This window comes from Anomaloglossus baeobatrachus, chromosome 4 (genome assembly GCF_048569485.1).
Source record: "Anomaloglossus baeobatrachus isolate aAnoBae1 chromosome 4, aAnoBae1.hap1, whole genome shotgun sequence".
Taxonomy (NCBI): Eukaryota; Metazoa; Chordata; class Amphibia; order Anura; family Aromobatidae; genus Anomaloglossus; species Anomaloglossus baeobatrachus.
The window spans coordinates 459,321,967-459,339,566 of record NC_134356.1 but is presented as its reverse complement, the minus strand read 5'-3'; the positions used below and the strand labels follow the sequence as shown (position 1 = coordinate 459,339,566).

The following is a 17,600-nucleotide window of genomic DNA, read 5'->3' as shown; positions in this document are numbered from 1 at the left end:
GGCATAGGCAACTGCGATCTCCTGCAGAGGACATTCACGGCCCCGCAAGAGAGGAAATGCTGCGTCCATGACGCTGATCATGGGTTGGGCAACTCCAGTTTCATGCAGAGGACACTCGTGGCCTGTTGTAAAAAACATACTGTATCCAGGACCCTTATCATTGGCATGGGCAACTGTGGTCTCCTGCAGAGGACATTTGCAGCCCCGCAGGAGAGAACATGCTGCGTCCAGGTCACTGATCACAGGCATGGGCAACTGCGGTCTCCTGCAGAGGACATTTGCAGCCCCGCAGGAGAGGACATGCTGCATCCAGTATACTGATAATGGGTTGGGCAACTGCGGTCTTATGAAGAGGACACTCACAGCCCTGCAGGAGAGGTCAAGCTGAGTCCAGGACCCTGATCATGGGCATGGCTAACTGTGGTCTCCTGCGGAGGACACTCGTGGCCCTGCAGGAGAGGACATGTTATGTCCAGGACCCTGATCGTGAGCACTGGAAGCTGCGTTCTCCTGCAGAGGACACTCGCGGCCCTGCGGGAGAAGAGTTGCTGCATCCAGGACCCTGATCATGGGCATGGGCAACTGTGGTCTTTTGTGAAGGATAGCCACGGCCCTGCAGGAGAGAACATGCTGCATCCAGGACCCTGATCATGGGTATGGAATCTGAGGGTTCCTCCAGAGGACACTCGCGGCTCTGCAGGAGAGGACATGCTGTGTCCAGGACAAATGATGCCCCCTGCTTTTTCTTACAGCAGGGGACCTTTGCTTGACCCCAAGGGTCAATCCACGATCATTGTGATTGGCTGTTCAAATCTGAACTGCTAATCACAGCAGTCGCACTGTTTCACGCAAAATAAATGCCTAAAATAGTGCGATCTAGCTATGATCAGTGCTTCAGTAGCACCAATCATTGGCTGAAGGCCATCAAACACAGCATTTCCCCCCTGCAGCACTGATTGGAGTGATTGTTCTATGACGCGCAATCGCTCCAATCAGCGTGCAGGGGAGTGGGCTGACCTGATGGTCACGTCTCTCCCAAGGCTTGTCTTGGCCTGGAGAGCCCTCCTCCAGCAGGTGTGCGGCATGCCTCTGCTGGGGCTTGTAGGTCCACACCGCTGCCGCTGCCCGATCACCGCTGCCTGATCTCCGCCGCTGCTGCAAGTACTGCCCCTCCTCTGATCTCTCCATTCCTCCACCCTCTGACCTCTCCTTCACCCACTCCTCCCTTTCCTCATGGCTTCTCCTGTCCCCCGCTCCTCCTCCCCCCCATGGCTTCTCCTGTCCCCGCCCCTCCTCCCCTTCCCCTTTCTTGGCTTCACCTGTCCCCCTCCGATGTCCCCTTTCCTGCTGCTGCCACTGTACAGGTCCTCTTGCCGGGTCGTCTGAAGTATTCATCCATCTGAACTCATATGACAGTAAATGGCTCCATCACTGGGTCCTTCCTGGATCCTAACATCAGTCGTCTATCTAGCTACTTGCTGCAGAGTCCCTCTGGCCACTGATCTTCCAGGTCCTGTGAGTATAATTTTTTTTTGTCTGTCATCCCCCATCTCTTTTTGCACCCCATGCGTCCGGAAAACCGCTGAGTGCTGATCCATGATGCACATCACAGATCTGTATTCGTGCTCCATTTTGGTCAGGACTTTTTTTTTTTGTCCATCATCTCACGTCGTTTTTTGCACCCCATCCGTCCGTGCATTCTGCAGCCGCCGATTGCTGATCCGTGATGCACATCACAGATACACATCTGTGCTCAATTTTGGTAAGGACTTTTTTTTTGTTCAGCATTCCCCATTGCTTTTTGCACCCCATCCATCCATGCGTCCTGCAAGCCGCTAAGCACTGATCGGTGATGCACATCACCGATCTTGCATCCGTGCTCAATTTTGGGCAGGACTCTTTTTGTTTTTTACTGACGCCTATTTAGTATGTTTCTTTTTTATATTACCAAATTTAAATCGTATTTCTTTCTTTTTTTCTTTCTAGATTTTTCTACTCTAAGAAAATAGATTCACAGAAATACACACACACACAAAGTTTAGTTCTTTTTTTTAACACACACCCCACACACCCTACACAATGTGGCACAGATAGGTTTCTTGGGGGGGGGTCACATGTTGGGGGGTTTCCACTATTTAGGCACATCAGGGGCTCTTCAAACATAACATGGCGTCCGCTAACGATCCAGATAATTTTGCGTTTGAAAATTCAAATGGCACTTTTTGCCTTCCGAGCCCTGCCATGCATCTAACAGTAGTTTCCCCCCACATATAGGGTATCAAAATACTCAGAAGGAACTGGCCAACACAATTTGAGGTCCAGTTTATCCTGTTGCCTTGTGAAAATGAAAAAATAGAGACTAAGATAACAATTTTGTGGTAAAAATTGATTTTTTTCATTTTCACGGTGCAATATAAAATTCACTGAAGCACCTGGGGGTTCAAATTGCTCAGTACACATCCACATGGGTTCCTTGGGGGGTCTAGTTTCCAAATTGGGGTCACTTCTTGGAGGTTTCCACTGTTAGGCGCCTCAGGTGGTCTTCAAACGAGACATGGCATCTGCTAAGGATTCCAGCTAATTTTGCTTTTAAAAAATCAAACAGCTTTCTTCCCTTCCGAGCCCTGCTATGTGCACAAACAATTGATTTCCACAACATATGAGGCATTTTCATACTCGGGAGAGATTGCATAATAAATTTTATGGCGCATTTTTTACTGATACCCTTGTAAAAAAAAAAAAAGCTACCTGGTTGAAGTAACAATTTTGTGGTAAAAAAAAAATATATATATTATTTTCACGGCTCAAACTTAAGCGAGCTTTACACGCTGTGATATCGTTACCGATATCTCTAGCGAGCGTACCCGCCCCCCATCGTTTGTGCGACATGGGCAAATCGCTGCCCGTGGCGCACAAAATCGTGCAGACCTGTCACACTACTTCCCTGCCTAGCGATGTCGCTTTGACCGGCGAACCACCTCCTTTCTAAGGGGGCGGTTCGTTCGGCGTCACAGCGACGTCACTAAGCGGCCACCAAATCAAAGTGAATGGGCGGAGATGAGTGGGACGTAACATCCCGCCCACCTCCTTCCTTCCTCATTGCTGTCGGGACGCAGGTAAGGTGAGGTTCCTCGTTCCTGCGGTGTTACACGTAGCGATCTGTGCTGCCGCAGGAACGACGAACTACATCGTTACTGCAGCAGAAACGATAATTGGGAAGAGTGGGGCATGTCACCGATGAGCGATTTTGAACGTTTTTGTGACGATTCAAAATCGCTCATAGGTATCACACACAACGACATCGCTAAAGCGGCCGGATGTGCGTCAAAAATTCCGTGACCCCAACCAGATCGCTTTAGCAATGTTGTAGCATGTAAAGCCACCCTATCATCTTCTGTGAAGCCCCCAGGGGTTCAAGGTGGTGACCAAAAATCTAGATTAAGTCCTTGAAGGCTCTAGTTTTCAAAATGGGCTCACTTGTGGGTGAGCTCCATTGTTTAGACACCTCATAGGATGGCATCCGCTAAGGATTCCAGCCAATTTTGCAGTCAAATGGTGCTCCTTCTCTTCCGAGCTCTACCGGGAGCCCAAACAATTGATTTCCACCATATATGAGTTATCGGCATACTCAGGAGAAATTTCACAATAAATTTATGGTGCATTTTTCCTGATACCCTTGTGAAAAAAAACTGCCTGGTTAAAGCAACAATTTTGTGGTAAAAAAAAAATTATTTTCACGGCTCAACGTTATCAACTTCTGTGAAGCCCCTGGGGGTTCAAGTGGCTCACCAAACATCTAAATAAATTCCTTGAGAGGTCTAATTTCCAAAATGGGGTCACTTGCGGGGAAGCTCCACTGGTTAGGCACTATAGGGTGTTGTGAATGTCGTCTGTGTGGGTGCTGTTCTGAAGCTCCCTCTGGTGGCCAGGAATCGTAGTGAAGCTAAATCTGAGCTACTGACTCAGACAAGTGTCTGTGTTAATTGGGAATTAGGGAAGTCCTATTGCAGACAAGTCTGGTCTTTATAGGAGAGCACTTTCTGCCAGGCTGACGCCGGTTATAATTGTATATTCCCTGTCTCTACTCCTGGCCTGGAGATTTGTCCTTCCTTGTTTTACTAAGCAAGACTTCTGCAGATAAGTTTCTGTTTTGCCTTGCTTTCTTGTGTACACCTTAGGATGTTGTTTTTCCTTGTCTTGCTGTGTATCTGTTTTCTTACCTAGATAAATTCCATAAGGGTTCTAATTTCCAAAATGGGGTCACTTGTGGGGGAGCTTCATTGTTTAGGCACCTCAAACCCGTCATGGCATCCGCTAATAATTCCAGCTAATTTTGCTTTCAATATTCGAATGGCACTCCTTCTCTTCCTAGCTCTGCCATGCACCCAAACATTTGATTTCCAGCACATATTAGGTATCGGCGTACTCAGGGAAATTGCACAATACATTTTACGGTACTTTTTTTCCTAATACCCTTGTGAAAAAAAGCTGCCTGCTAAAAGCAATAATTTTGTGGTAAAAAAAAAAATATTTTCACAGCTCAATGTTATACACTTCTGTGAAGCTCCTGGGGATTCAAGTGGCTCACTAAACACCTAGATAAATCCCTTGAGGGGTCTAGTTTCCAAAATGGGGTCACTTGTGGGGGTGCTCTATTGCTTAGGCACCTCAGGGGGACTCCAAACCCAACATGGTGTCTGCTAATGATTCCAACAACTTTTGCTTTAAAAAATTGGCGCTCCTTCTCTTCCAAGCCCTGCTGTGCGCCCAAACAATTGATTTCCACTATATAGGAGGTATCAGCATACGCAGAAGAAATTGCACAATAAATTTCATGGTGCATTTTTCCTGATACCCTTGTGAAAATGCAAAATTTTATGACTAAATTAACATTTTTGTGTAAAAAAGTAAAATTTTAATTTTTTTTTTCCAGATTGCTTTGGTTCCCGTGAAGCACCTAGCGTTAATTAACTTTTTGGATGTGGTTTTGAACAGTTTGAGGTGTGCAGTTTTTATAATGTCATTTTTGGGTATTTTTTATCACTTAGGCCTCTCAAAATCACTTCAAATGTAATGTAATCCTTAAAAAATTGGTTTTGTAAATTTTGTTGGAAAAATTAGAAATTGCTGTTGAACGTTGAACCCTTCTAGCTTCCTAACAAAATAAAATTTTGTTTCAAAAATTGTGCTGGTGTAAGTAGACATGTGGTAAATGTTATTTAGTAACTATTTTTGTGACATACTGTATCTCTCGGATTTTTGGGCATAAAATGTCAAAGTTTGAAAATTGTAAAATATTCTAAATTTTTGCCAAATTTCTGAAATTTTAACAAATAAACACAAAAAAATGGCCTAAATTTATCACCATCATGATGTACAATATGTCATGAAAAGAAAATATGTCATAATCACCAGGATCCGTTGAAGCATTCCAGAGCTATAACCTGTCAAAGTGACACTGGTCAGAATTGCAAAAAATGGCCTGGTCATTAGGGAGTTTTAGTGGCTGGGGGTGAAGGGGTTAAAATTTAGCTTTTTTTCAGGAGCAAAACAGTAACAATGCAGTGACATGGCAAGAATCTACATGACTAATTATATGCTAAATAGTTGCAAGTCAAAATTATGTTTGAGATAGCCAAGAGGATTGTATATAAAATGAAGGCAGTCTCACGCTCAAAAAGCTGTAGTGGATGGTTATGTTAGTGGGAACATTTAAATGTATGGGGATCCTGGTGTATGTATATATATATATATATATATATATATATATATATATATATATATATATATATACACACAGTATATGAGAGCCAGTGTTTGTAGATCAGGCAGCATCCATCACCCCGCAGCCGGTCACCATCTTGCATGTATTAGATAGACACAGGACACTGGAGAACTCTTGGCAGAATAACTTAAATGGCTTATTAATTCTTTCACCTTCAGTGTTCTGCTTTTTTTTCCAGCACATCACACACATGTCACACGGATAACCACAAGGATGACCACGCGGATAACACACATATACACACGGATGACCACCCGAATGACACACACGTAGACACGGATGTCCACATGAATGGACAAAATGTTTCATAGTTTCATAGTTTTTAAGGTTGAAGGGAGACTCTAAGTCCATTTAGTTCAACCCGTAGCCTAATATGTTGATCCAGAGGAAGGCAAAAAAACCCCAATGTGTCAAATAAGCTCCAATGGGGAAAAAAATTCCTTCCTGACTCCACATACGGCAATCAGACTAGTTACCTGGATCAACACCCTGTTATAAAATCTAACATACATAACTGGTAATATTATATTTTTCAAAAAAGGCATCCAGGCTCTACTTAAATGTTAGTAGTGAATCACTCATTACAATATCATGCGGCAGAGAGTTCCATAGTCTCACTGCTCGTACAGTAAAGAATCCTCATCTGTGATTATGATTAAACCTTCTTTCCTCAAGACGTAGCGGATGCTCCCGTGTTCAAGTCGCAGGCCTAGGTGTAAAGAGATCTTTGGAAAGGTCTCTGTACTATCCCCTCATATGTTTATACATTGTGATTAGATCCTCCCTAAGCCTTTGTTTTTCCAAACTAAATAACCCCAAGTTTAATAACCTGTCTTGGTGTTGCATCCCACCCATTCCTCTAATAATCTTGGTCGCTCTTCTATCTACCTGTAAGATTATGCTATTTATAACCTTCTATACTTTTGCTATCAAGAAAAGCATCCATTCCTCTCTTAAATTTATTCAGTGAGTTGGCCATCACCACTTCCTCAGGAAGAGAGTTCCAGAGCCTCACTGCTCTTACCGTGAAGAACCCTCTTCTATGCTGATGCAGGAATTTTCTTTCCTCCAATCGAAGAGAATGCCCCCTTGTTCTTGTCATAGTCCTTAGTACAAACAGATCATGGGAGAGATCTCTGTATTGCCCTCTGATATATTTGTACATATTTATTAGGTCTCCCCTAAGTCTTCTCTTTTCTAGAGTAAATAGACCTAATTTTGATAACCTTTCCGTGTATTGTAATGCACCCACTCCATTTATTATTTTAGTAGCCCGCCTCTGAACCCTTTCAAGTTCAGTAATGTCTTTCTTGAGCACCGGCGCCCAAAATTGCACACAATACTCCAAGTGTGGACGAGTGATTTGTACAGAGGGAGAATGATGTTTTTATCTCGTGCCCCCAGACCTCTTCTAATGCATCCCTTCACCCTATTTGCTTTGGTGGCTGCTGCCTGACACTGGGCACTCCAATTTAGCTTCTTATTGACTAATATGCCTAAGTCTTTTTCCATGTCTGATTTCCCCAGCAGTTTTCCATTTAGTAAGTAATCGTAGCATCTGTTTTTCCTTCCCATGTGCATAACCTTACACTTATCTGTGTTAAACCTCATTTGCCATTTTTCAGCCCAATTCTCCAATTTACTCAAATCCATCTGTAGTTGCAAACTGTCCTCCTTTGTGTTAACTACCTTACATAGTTTTGTATCATCTGCAAGTACTGATATTTTACCCTGTAAACCATCCACCAGATCATTAATAAATATATTAAATAGTAGGGGGCCAAATGGAACAAATCACACTTGCGGTTTTTAAATGGACGTGTTAAGAGTGCCTAAAACTGGTCATGAGTAAGATTGATACACATATCAGCAGAGTGTATCACACAACAGAATTAGATGCATGACTTTAAGCAAAGTATTTCACATGATAGGATTAGATTCATGGCTCTGCAGACTGTAAAGCTGGGTTCACACTAAGCGCCAGCGACAACAACGTCGCTGTTACGTCACCATTTTCTGTGACGTAACAGCGACCTTGTAAGTCGCTGTTATGATCGCTGCTTAGCTGTCAAACACAGCGACTCAGCAGCGATCATAACGTCGCTGTGCTACATGTGCAGAGAGCAGGGAGCCACGCTTAGCGCTGGCTCCTTGCTCTCCTAGGTACAGTACACATCGGGTTAATTAACCCGATGTGTACTGCAGCTACATGTCACAGTGCAGAGAGCAGGGAGCTGCGCACACTGCTTAGCGCTGGCTCCTTGCTCTCCTTGCTACAGTATACATCGGGTTAATTACCCGATGTGTACTGCAGCCACATGTGCACAGAGCAGGAGCCGGCACTGGCAGCAAGGGCGGAGGCTGGTAACGAAGGTAAATATCGGGTAACCAGGGAAAGGTCTTCCCTTGGTTACCCGATGTTTACGCTGGTTACAGCTTACCGCAGCTGCCAGACGCCGGCTCCTGCTCCCTGCTCTCTTCATTTCGTCGCTCTCTCGCTGTCACACACAGCGATGTGTGTGTCACAGCGGGAGAGTGACGACCAAAAAATGAAGCTGGACATTCAGCAACGACCGGCGACCTCACAGCAGGGGCCAGGTCATTGCTGGATGTCACACACAGCGACAGCGACGGGACGTCGCTGCAACGTCACAGAAAATGGTGACGTAGCAGCGACGTCGTTGTCGTTGTCGCTGTGTGTGACACCAGCTTAACACACAAGAGAGGATTAGATAAAGGGGTTAAGCTGGTGTCACACACAGCGACAACGACAACGACGTCGCTGCTACGTCACCATTTTCTGTGACGTTGCAGCGACGTCCCGTCGCTGTCGCTGTGTGTGACATCCAGCAACGACCTGGCCCCTGCTGTGAGGTCGCCGGTCGTTGCTGAATGTCCAGCTTCATTTTTTGATTGTCACTCTCCCGCTGTGACAAACACATTGCTGTGTGTGACAGCGAGAGAGCGACGAAATGAAGCGAGCAGGGAGCAGGAGCCGGCGTCTGGCAGCTGCGGTAAGCTGTAACCAGCGTAAACATCGGGTAACCAAGGGAAGACCTTTCCCTGGTTACCCGATATTTACCTTCGTTACCAGCCTCCGCCGCTCTTGCTGCCAGCGCTGGCTCCTGCTCTGTGCACATGTGGCTGCAGTACACATCGGGTAATTAACCCGATGTGTACTGTAGCTAGGAGAGCAGGAAGCCAGCGCTAAGCAGTGTGCGCGGCTCCCTGCTCTCTGCACTGTGACATGTAGCTGCAGTACACATCGGGTTAATTAACCCGATGTGTACTGTACCTAGGAGAGCAAGGAGCCAGCGCTAAGCGCGGCTCCCTGCTCTCTGCACATGTAGCACAGCGACGTTATGATCGCTGCTGCGTTGCTGTGTTTGACAGCTAAGCAGCGATCATAACAGCGACTTACAAGGTCGCTGTTACGTCACAGAAAATGGTGACGTAACAGCGACGTCGTTGTCGCTGTCGCTTAGTGTGAACCCAGCTTTAGTGTATTGTATCACACATGGTAGGATTAGATACACTGAACATATCACACATGACGATATTTGATACTCAGCTCTGCAGACTACATCACACATGACAGGATTAGATACATTGCTTTGAGGACTGTATGTCACATGGTTGGATAATATGATTAGATACACAGTTTAGTGGACTGTATCACAATATGATTAGATACATGCCTCAGAAGTCTAAGGGTTACTTCTCACATAACGAGATCGCTAGCGAGATCGCTGCTGAGTCACAGGTTTTGTGACATAATAGGGGTCTCACTAGCGATCTCGTTATGTGTGACACTAAGCAGTAACCTGGCCCCTGCTGTGAAATCACTGATCGTTACACACTGTTCTGGTTTATTTTCTTCAAAGCCGATGTCCTGCTGGGCAGGACGCATCGCTGTGTTTGACACCTACCAACAGCCTCGTATACAGGTCGCTCATCGTTATACAAGTCGCTGATCGTTACTGCGTCGTTGGTAAGATCTGGCTGTGTGACATCTCACCAGTGACCTCCCAGCTACTTACCAGCGATCCTTATCAGGTTGCATCGTTTTCGGGTTCGCTGGTAAGTCGTTAAATGTGACGGGGGCTTATATTACAGATGATAGGATTAGATACATCACTTTGAGGACTGTATCTCACATGGTTGGTTAATAGGATTAGGTACACAGTTCAGCAGACTATATAATAATATGATTACATTTACATGCCTCAGAAGACTGTTAAGTGTTAGCCAGTTAGGCATAAGCCACATGGCGAGAAAAACAGTGCGAGTGGAGTGTGATAAAACATCGCATTCCACTCGGACCAATTCTAGCCTGTGTGTCAGCACACATGAGCGATTATTTTCTTAGCCCTAATCGGACCGAGAAAACAATCGCAGCATGCTGCGATTGTAAGCTGAGACTCTTTCTCTCGCACCCATTCAAGTGGGTGTACTGCCAGTGCAGTGCGAGAATGGCAATAGGTGGCTACGGAGGAGAGAGGGAGAGAAATCCCTCCCTCCCCTCCTGAGTGCCGGCCCGCCCCCCGCAGAGGTCTGCTCGCACGAACGGACCTCAGTTGCAAGGACACACGCATGACACTCGGCTCTGCTGCACTGCCAGTGTGAGCCGAGTGTCATGCAAGGGGATCGCAGTAGTCCCCGTGTGGCCCCAGCCTTAGGCCTAAGCCACACGGCATAAAAATCGGTGCGAGTGGAGTGCGATAAAACATCGCATTGCACTCGGACCAATATTAACCTATGTGTCAGCGCACATGAGCGATTATTTTCTCAGCCCTAATTGGACCGAGAAAACAATCGCAGCATCCTGCGACTGTAATGCGATCCTGTTTTCTCTCACACCCATTCAAGTCTATAGGGAGAGAGAAAAATCGCACTGCACTCACAGTACACCGGTGTACTGCGAGTGCTGAGGGAGAATGGCAATAGCCAGCTACGGAAGAGAGAGGGAGATAAATCCCTCACTCCCATCCACAGCACTGGCCCTCGCCTCCTCAGTGCTGGCCCGCCACTCCTGAGTGCCGGCCCGCCCCCCTGCAGCTGAGGTCCGCTCGCACGATCGGACCTCAGTCGCAGTGACACTCGCATGACACTAGTCTCTGCTATACTGCCAGCGTGAGGTGAGTGTCATGCGAGGGGATCGCAGTAATCCCTGTGTGGCCCCAGCTTTTAAAAATGGCTCTCACTGAGAGCAATCAATCAGAAGACTATATCACACATGATAGGATTTAAATACACAGCTCAGCAGATGGTATCATACATGAATGGATTAAATACATCATTCTGCAGATTGTACTATGATAAAATTTGATACAGAGCTCAGTGGACTGAATCACACTTTAGGATTAAATACATGGCTTTGTTGATTGTATCACACATAATAGGATTATATACAGTGGCATATAAAAGTTTAGGCACCCCTGGTCAAAATTACTGTTATTGTGAACAGTGAAGCAAGTTGAATATGACATTATCTCTAAAGGGCATAATGTTAAAGATGGCACATATCTTTGTATTGTAGGCAAAAAAACAATTATTCATCTTTTACATTTTAAAAATTAGGAAAAGGAAAATGGGCCAATTCAAAAGTTTGGACACCCTTGGAGATTTGTGTGCTCAAATAACTTTGACCAAGATTTCAGACCTTACTTAGCCTGTTAGGTTTATGGCTTGTTCACTATCATCTTTAGGAAAGGCCAGGTGATGCAAATTTCACAGTTGTATAAAATCGCAGCCTCCTCTTACCTTGTGGGAAAAAGCCGCAGCTATAGGTTCTTCTAAGCAGCTGCCTAGAACTCTGAAAATGAAAATGGTGGATGCCCACAAAGCAGGAGAAGGCTATTAGAATATAGCAAAGCATTTTCAAGTTATCCTTTCCTCTGTTCAAAATGTAATTAAGAAAGGGCAGTTAACAGGAACAGTGGAGGTCAAGATAAGGTCTAGAAGACCAAGCAAAATTTCTCTGACAGCTGCTCATAGGATTGCTAGAGAGGTAAATCATAACCCCCATTTCACTGCAAAGACCTTCAGGAAGATTTAGGAGACTCTGGCGTTGTAGTACACTATTCTACTGATCAGAGACACAAATGCACAAACTGCAAAAATACGGTTTTCATGAAAGAGTAATCAGAAGAAAACCTTTCCGTATCATAAAATTCAGTTTTTGCAGTATGCAAAATAACATCAAACATCTGATGGATTTTGGAAACAAGTCCTGTGGACCGACGAGGTTAAAGTAGAACTCTTTGGCCACTATGATCAAAGGTATGTGTGGAGATAAAAGGGCACAGACTTTCAGGAAAAGAACATCTCCTCATCCATTAAGCATGCGAGTGGATCATTCATGTTTTGGGGTGTTCTGTTTACACTTAAGGACGATTGAAGTTGTGTAGTTAGTGTGAGAAACCTTGCCTTCGTGTAGCCAATCAGTGGAACAGACAGGACCAGAATGTTCCAGAGTTGATGGATTCAAAGTGTATACGCTGATATGAACAACAGTGGTTTATTTTCCTCCATAAGTTAGACATACGGTGGTACAGTGGTTCAAGTACCTGGCACTGTGGTTGTCTTGTGATGCTTGTCTCTGGAGCCACTACAAGTTCAAAAGACTTTGCCTTTTGTAGCCCAAATGAGGGAGATGTGACTCTCACAAGCACTGGCTGAGAACTAAAATGAATGCCAAGAAGAGAGGTACAAACAGGGAAGTAGACACTCCCATGGGCTGGACAAGAAAAGAAATAGGGGAACGGAAGGGCCTGACCAGTAGGTGGCAACAGAGGACAACCATGAATGACATACATAACATACATTAAATGACAGTGGATATGAACATTTAAGGTAACTGTTTTAAAGAAAACAGGAAGGAACAGCACATGGGGTTGTTGCAGCCAATGGGATGGGAAACATTTCACGGGTAGAGGGAAGAATGGATTCAATGAAATATCAACAAATTCTTGATGCAAACATAACAGGATGAATAAGATGAAAACAGGATGGCTTCTACAAATGGATAATGATCCTAAACACACATCAAAATCCACAATAGAATACCTCAAAACCTGCAAGATGAAGGTTTTACTGTGGCCCTCACAGTCTCCTGACCTGAACATCATTGAAAATCTGTGGCTAGACCTCAAAAGAGCAGTGCATGAAAGACGACCAGTTAATCTTCAACTTGCTTAACTGTTCACAAAAGCAGTAATTTTTACAAGGGGTGCCCAAACTTTTACATGTCACTGTACATGGCTCTTTGGACTGGTTCACAAATGATAAGATTAGATACATGGCTTAAAAGACTGTCCCACATGATAGAATTAAATACACTGCTGACCAGACTAAATAACTCTTGATAGATTGAGATATACAAATCAGCGGACTGTCTCACACATGATAGAATTAAATACATAGGTCTGAGGAATATATAGATTAGATACACATCTCAGAAGACTGAATCCCACACTGTACAATAAGATAAATGGCTTTGAGGACTATATCACACATGATGGGATTAGATACATGGCTCAGCAAACTGTATCCCACATGATAGGATTAGATTTACAGCTCAGTAGATTGTATCCCATGACAGGATTAGATTCAAGACTTTGAAGTTCACATCACACATCATAGGATAAGATACACAGCGGAATGGGCAATTGCTGTAAACTGAGTGAATCTGTCATATCATTGTGGCTACTGTACTGAGCACTTTCCAAGTCAGGATTCCAGGGTTGCAGCGGTGATATCATCCAGTAACCTGTTCTTACTGCTCTATGAACTCATCACTGTAGCGCTGATGTCTAAACCTGTTGTTGCTTTGCAGACATAGCAGCAAAGCCTAATACAGGTGATGCAGTGTTATGCACAGACTACGGGATGTCTGGCACATGGTGAATACTCAACAAACAAGGGTACACCGGGAAAACTTTAACAACAGTGGGCCCTGCCATTAGGGGGATGGGTGAGGTGACACCTCCTGAACTCACCTCAAGCTGTTTCCTGAGCTCCCTAGCGTCTCTATACGGAGTGTTTCAACTCATTGCCAATCCGGATACCTATTCCCTCACTAACCCTGCCAATACCCTGGCTAGTGAGATGGCCGGCGAGAGACACTAGTACTAATCATCACAAAAGGGAAGGAAAGACAGACAGGGAAATCAACAAAAGGATAAGGTCCAACTTCACAGCTGCATTTAGACACCAGGACTGCAGCCTACACCACTTCAAATGACAAGGGCTTCAGCAGCTACTTCCGCCTCTAGACCTAGCTTCAGAATGGATTCAGAATAACCGGCGCCCTCTGTGAAGACACAGCGCTGTTCAATGTCTGCCATGGGTTAATGTTCTTAATTTGGCCAGACATGGGTCCCTGTGATGTGTTAGCTCGTGTTTGTTGTCATTTTTTTCTGCTTGACTCATGGGTCTTTTTAACGGTGGCTGGGCCAGCGGCTGAGAGCACCCACTGACCCCCATTTTGCCACATCCTCTACTGGTATATGTGACTACTTATAGGGGATGGGAGTAGTCACAAACCAGAAGCACCTGAGGAGCAGTAATCAGAAGATGCTGGCAAGGAAAACAGACATTAACCCTTGAAACACCAAAAGAAAGGAAAATACATTTAATCTTCAGAGTCTCACAAGACAAAGTGAGACTCAGGGCCCAAACATGTCACAAGTCTCCTAATAACGGGAGACGTCAGTGACAGTATCCTCCTTACTATGAGGGGTCTCAGGACACTCAAGACCGAACTTGTCCGGAAAAAACATACAGAAGGGACGCACTGACCTACCAGCGTTCACATCCGAAATCACCTGACCTTCAAGGTTATCAGTTAGGCACACCGGTGACAATTATGTAGGCTGTGGAGCCACAACACCTCTCCAGAGCGATAACCTGTGAACAACAAATCTATGAGCATTTAGTAGCTTCAGCCAAATAGCCATTGGGTTAACAATGTCTGCCACAAAATACGGACCAAAAAACCTTGAGCCCAGAGCCCCTGATGTACACATCCACTTGATGTTGCTTGTGGACACTCACATGTAGTCATTCCAGACCTGAATGTTTATTACTATGCATGCGATTGTTGGGAACAGGTACTTCCCAAAAGGACCGACAAAAGAGGAATCACCACTAGACTGCACAACCTTACACTTAGGAATAATGGCCACACCCTTCAGACCACCTCTCCAGGGTTGATACTGAGGCCTAGAATTAACCTGAGGAGTGGGAAGGTTAACACTACTTCTGTCCAAATTAGCCCCAGAGACTTCAGTTGGAAAAACAGGTGTTACAGAGGAAATATACACACCCAGGTCACCTTCCTCTACACGGCCGGGGAAGGGGGGGTGCACAATTTTGTACATGGAATAATACGTTAGTGTATATGTGGAAAAACAAACTTAATTACCATACATTCAGGAATAGGACTGGGGGGAAACCAAATCTAGCATTATCCTGAGGAGTGGATGGCATATCCCCTCTTTGTCAGGGAAAGTCCTTAGCTGGAAAAGAGGGGAAAACTGAAGAAATGCACACATCCAGGTCGCTATCCTTCACATGATCTAGGGGACATGATGATGTTACATGTTTGGGAATAGATTGATAAACCCCAATATAATGACCCTTGTGACCACAGTAGAAGGAAGTCCCCAGGCCATAACAAACCGCAAATAATGTAGTATGAGGGGAAACTCCTCACTAACTGCATGGGTTCATCAGGATACACCAGTGGGACGAAGAACTACAAGGTATTGATTCATGGTTGGTCTCTCCCGGAGGCGTCTATCCACCCTAATAGCAAGGGACATGGTAGCCTCCAGCGACTTTAGAGCAGCATACTGAACCAGAGAGTCCCGCAGCCGATGAGACAGACCCTGAAAGAACTGACTCCTGAGACCCATATCATTCCATTGGGTGTCTGGGGCCCATTTCCAGAAGTGAGAGCAGTACTCCTTAGCCTGCCAAGATCACTGTTGGAGCCTACGGAGTTTAGATTCCGCAAGGGAGACACCATCAGAATCCCCATAGACCAGACCCAAAGCCGCAAAAAACTCACCACTGACTGTAACACCAGAAAGAAGCACTGGGGATCTCCCATCTACAGTCTACAATCACCACTGACTGTTCCTCACTACTTGAGGAACGAGAGCGGAGCTTGAAGTTAAGCTTACAAGCTTCCTTAAACACCCTGAATGTATCATGACCCCCAGAAAACCTAACCTATCCAGGAGGGCTATCTTGGATTCTGGCTGAGTCTGGGAGTGAGCCGAGACTAGTAGACCCGTGATATGCTGCAACTGATGCACCACTTGCTCATGCAGATCAGTCACTTAAGGTGTGCAAAAGCCGCAGCAGGATGCATGATGGATCCTGAAAAATGTTACAGCTAGTTATTATGTCATGTGTGGACAAGGGCTTGTCTGGCGCTGGATGCTGGATTAAAGGAGAACCTGGCATGTTGCATTTCAACATGCCTGATCTTTTGTTTCTATACAAGACACCTTTGGCTGCAGCCCCTTTCCTCACTGATCAAAGTAGCTGACAATAAATATCTAACATGCATATCCAGCTTAATGTGCCCTAAATACATTGCAATTACCATGAACATTAAATTTTACTAGGGCTTGTTTTACATCCTGATTTCTTAAGCTGTAAATAATGGGATTCAACATAGGGATTACTACTGTATAGAACACTGACACTACCCAGTCCTGATCCACTGCATAAGCAGAGTTCGGTCTTAAGTACATGAAGAAAACTGGACAGTAAAATAAGGCTACACACATAAAGTGGGAGGCACAAGTGGATAAAGACTTCATCCTACTTCTTGAAGACCTTATCATAAACAAGGCTAATACAATATGTATGTATGACATCACTATACAGAAGAAAGAGCCAACTTCAATTGCACCTGCAATTACATATCCTAAAATCTCATTAAGAAATGTATCTTTACATGACAGTTTTAATATGGGATTGCTATCACAATAGAAATGGTTGATACGATTAGACCCACAGAATGGAAGGCTAAATGCAGCACATGTATGAATTAATGAATTTATACATCCTGCTGCATACACCGAGCTAACAAGTCGGATGCACGTCACTTTGTTAATAAGAATTGCAAAATACAATGGCTTACATATAGCGACATATCGGTCATAGGCCATTACTGCAAGTAACATTGCTTCAGAGCTCGCCAGGTCAATGAAGAGAAACAATTGTATTCCACAAGCAATGAAGGAGATGGTCTTACGCTCAGAGAAGATGTTGGCCATAATGTTGGGTGTAATAGATGATGAATAAAGGATATCTATAAAGGATAAGTTCATAAGGAAGAAGTACATTGGTGTCTGCAATCCGGGAGACATTCTAATCAATACAACGATCATAAGGTTACCCAGCAAAGTTACCATGTAGACTAATAAGCAGAGCAGAAAGAGAGGTAGCTGAAGGTCGGGGTTGGAGGAAAGACCGGAGAGAACAAATTCCGTCACAAGTGTTTCATTCTTCATTCTTGTTTTTCCATATTTTAGATTGACAGAAAACTGAACATTCTATTTTTTAAAAAAGAACATGAATATTTTCATTTGAATTCTATGTAGATACAAAGAACAGCAGCATAAATTCTTCAAGACAGATGAAAGCATAGTACATTGTCTACAGTCACGACTTTTATAAAGCTCTTGAGCAGCACAATTTGAGAGCAGCATTGTTCCAAAAGGGCCTCAATCAATATATAAAAAATATGCATTACATTTCTGTCTTTTATTTTTTTATTTTATTTATTTATTAT

At 44.5% G+C, this 17,600-nt stretch overlaps 1 protein-coding gene across 1 annotated transcript; it reads right to left on the bottom strand.

The window, feature by feature from the left end:
• Nucleotides 1-16,374: 16,374 nt before the first annotated feature.
• LOC142302523 (olfactory receptor 5G9-like) lies at nucleotides 16,375-17,319 on the bottom strand. Its single transcript, XM_075343618.1, has one exon. It carries the CDS (start codon nucleotides 17,317-17,319, stop codon nucleotides 16,375-16,377), a length of 945 nt encoding a protein of 314 aa, XP_075199733.1.
• Nucleotides 17,320-17,600: the final 281 nt, after the last annotated feature.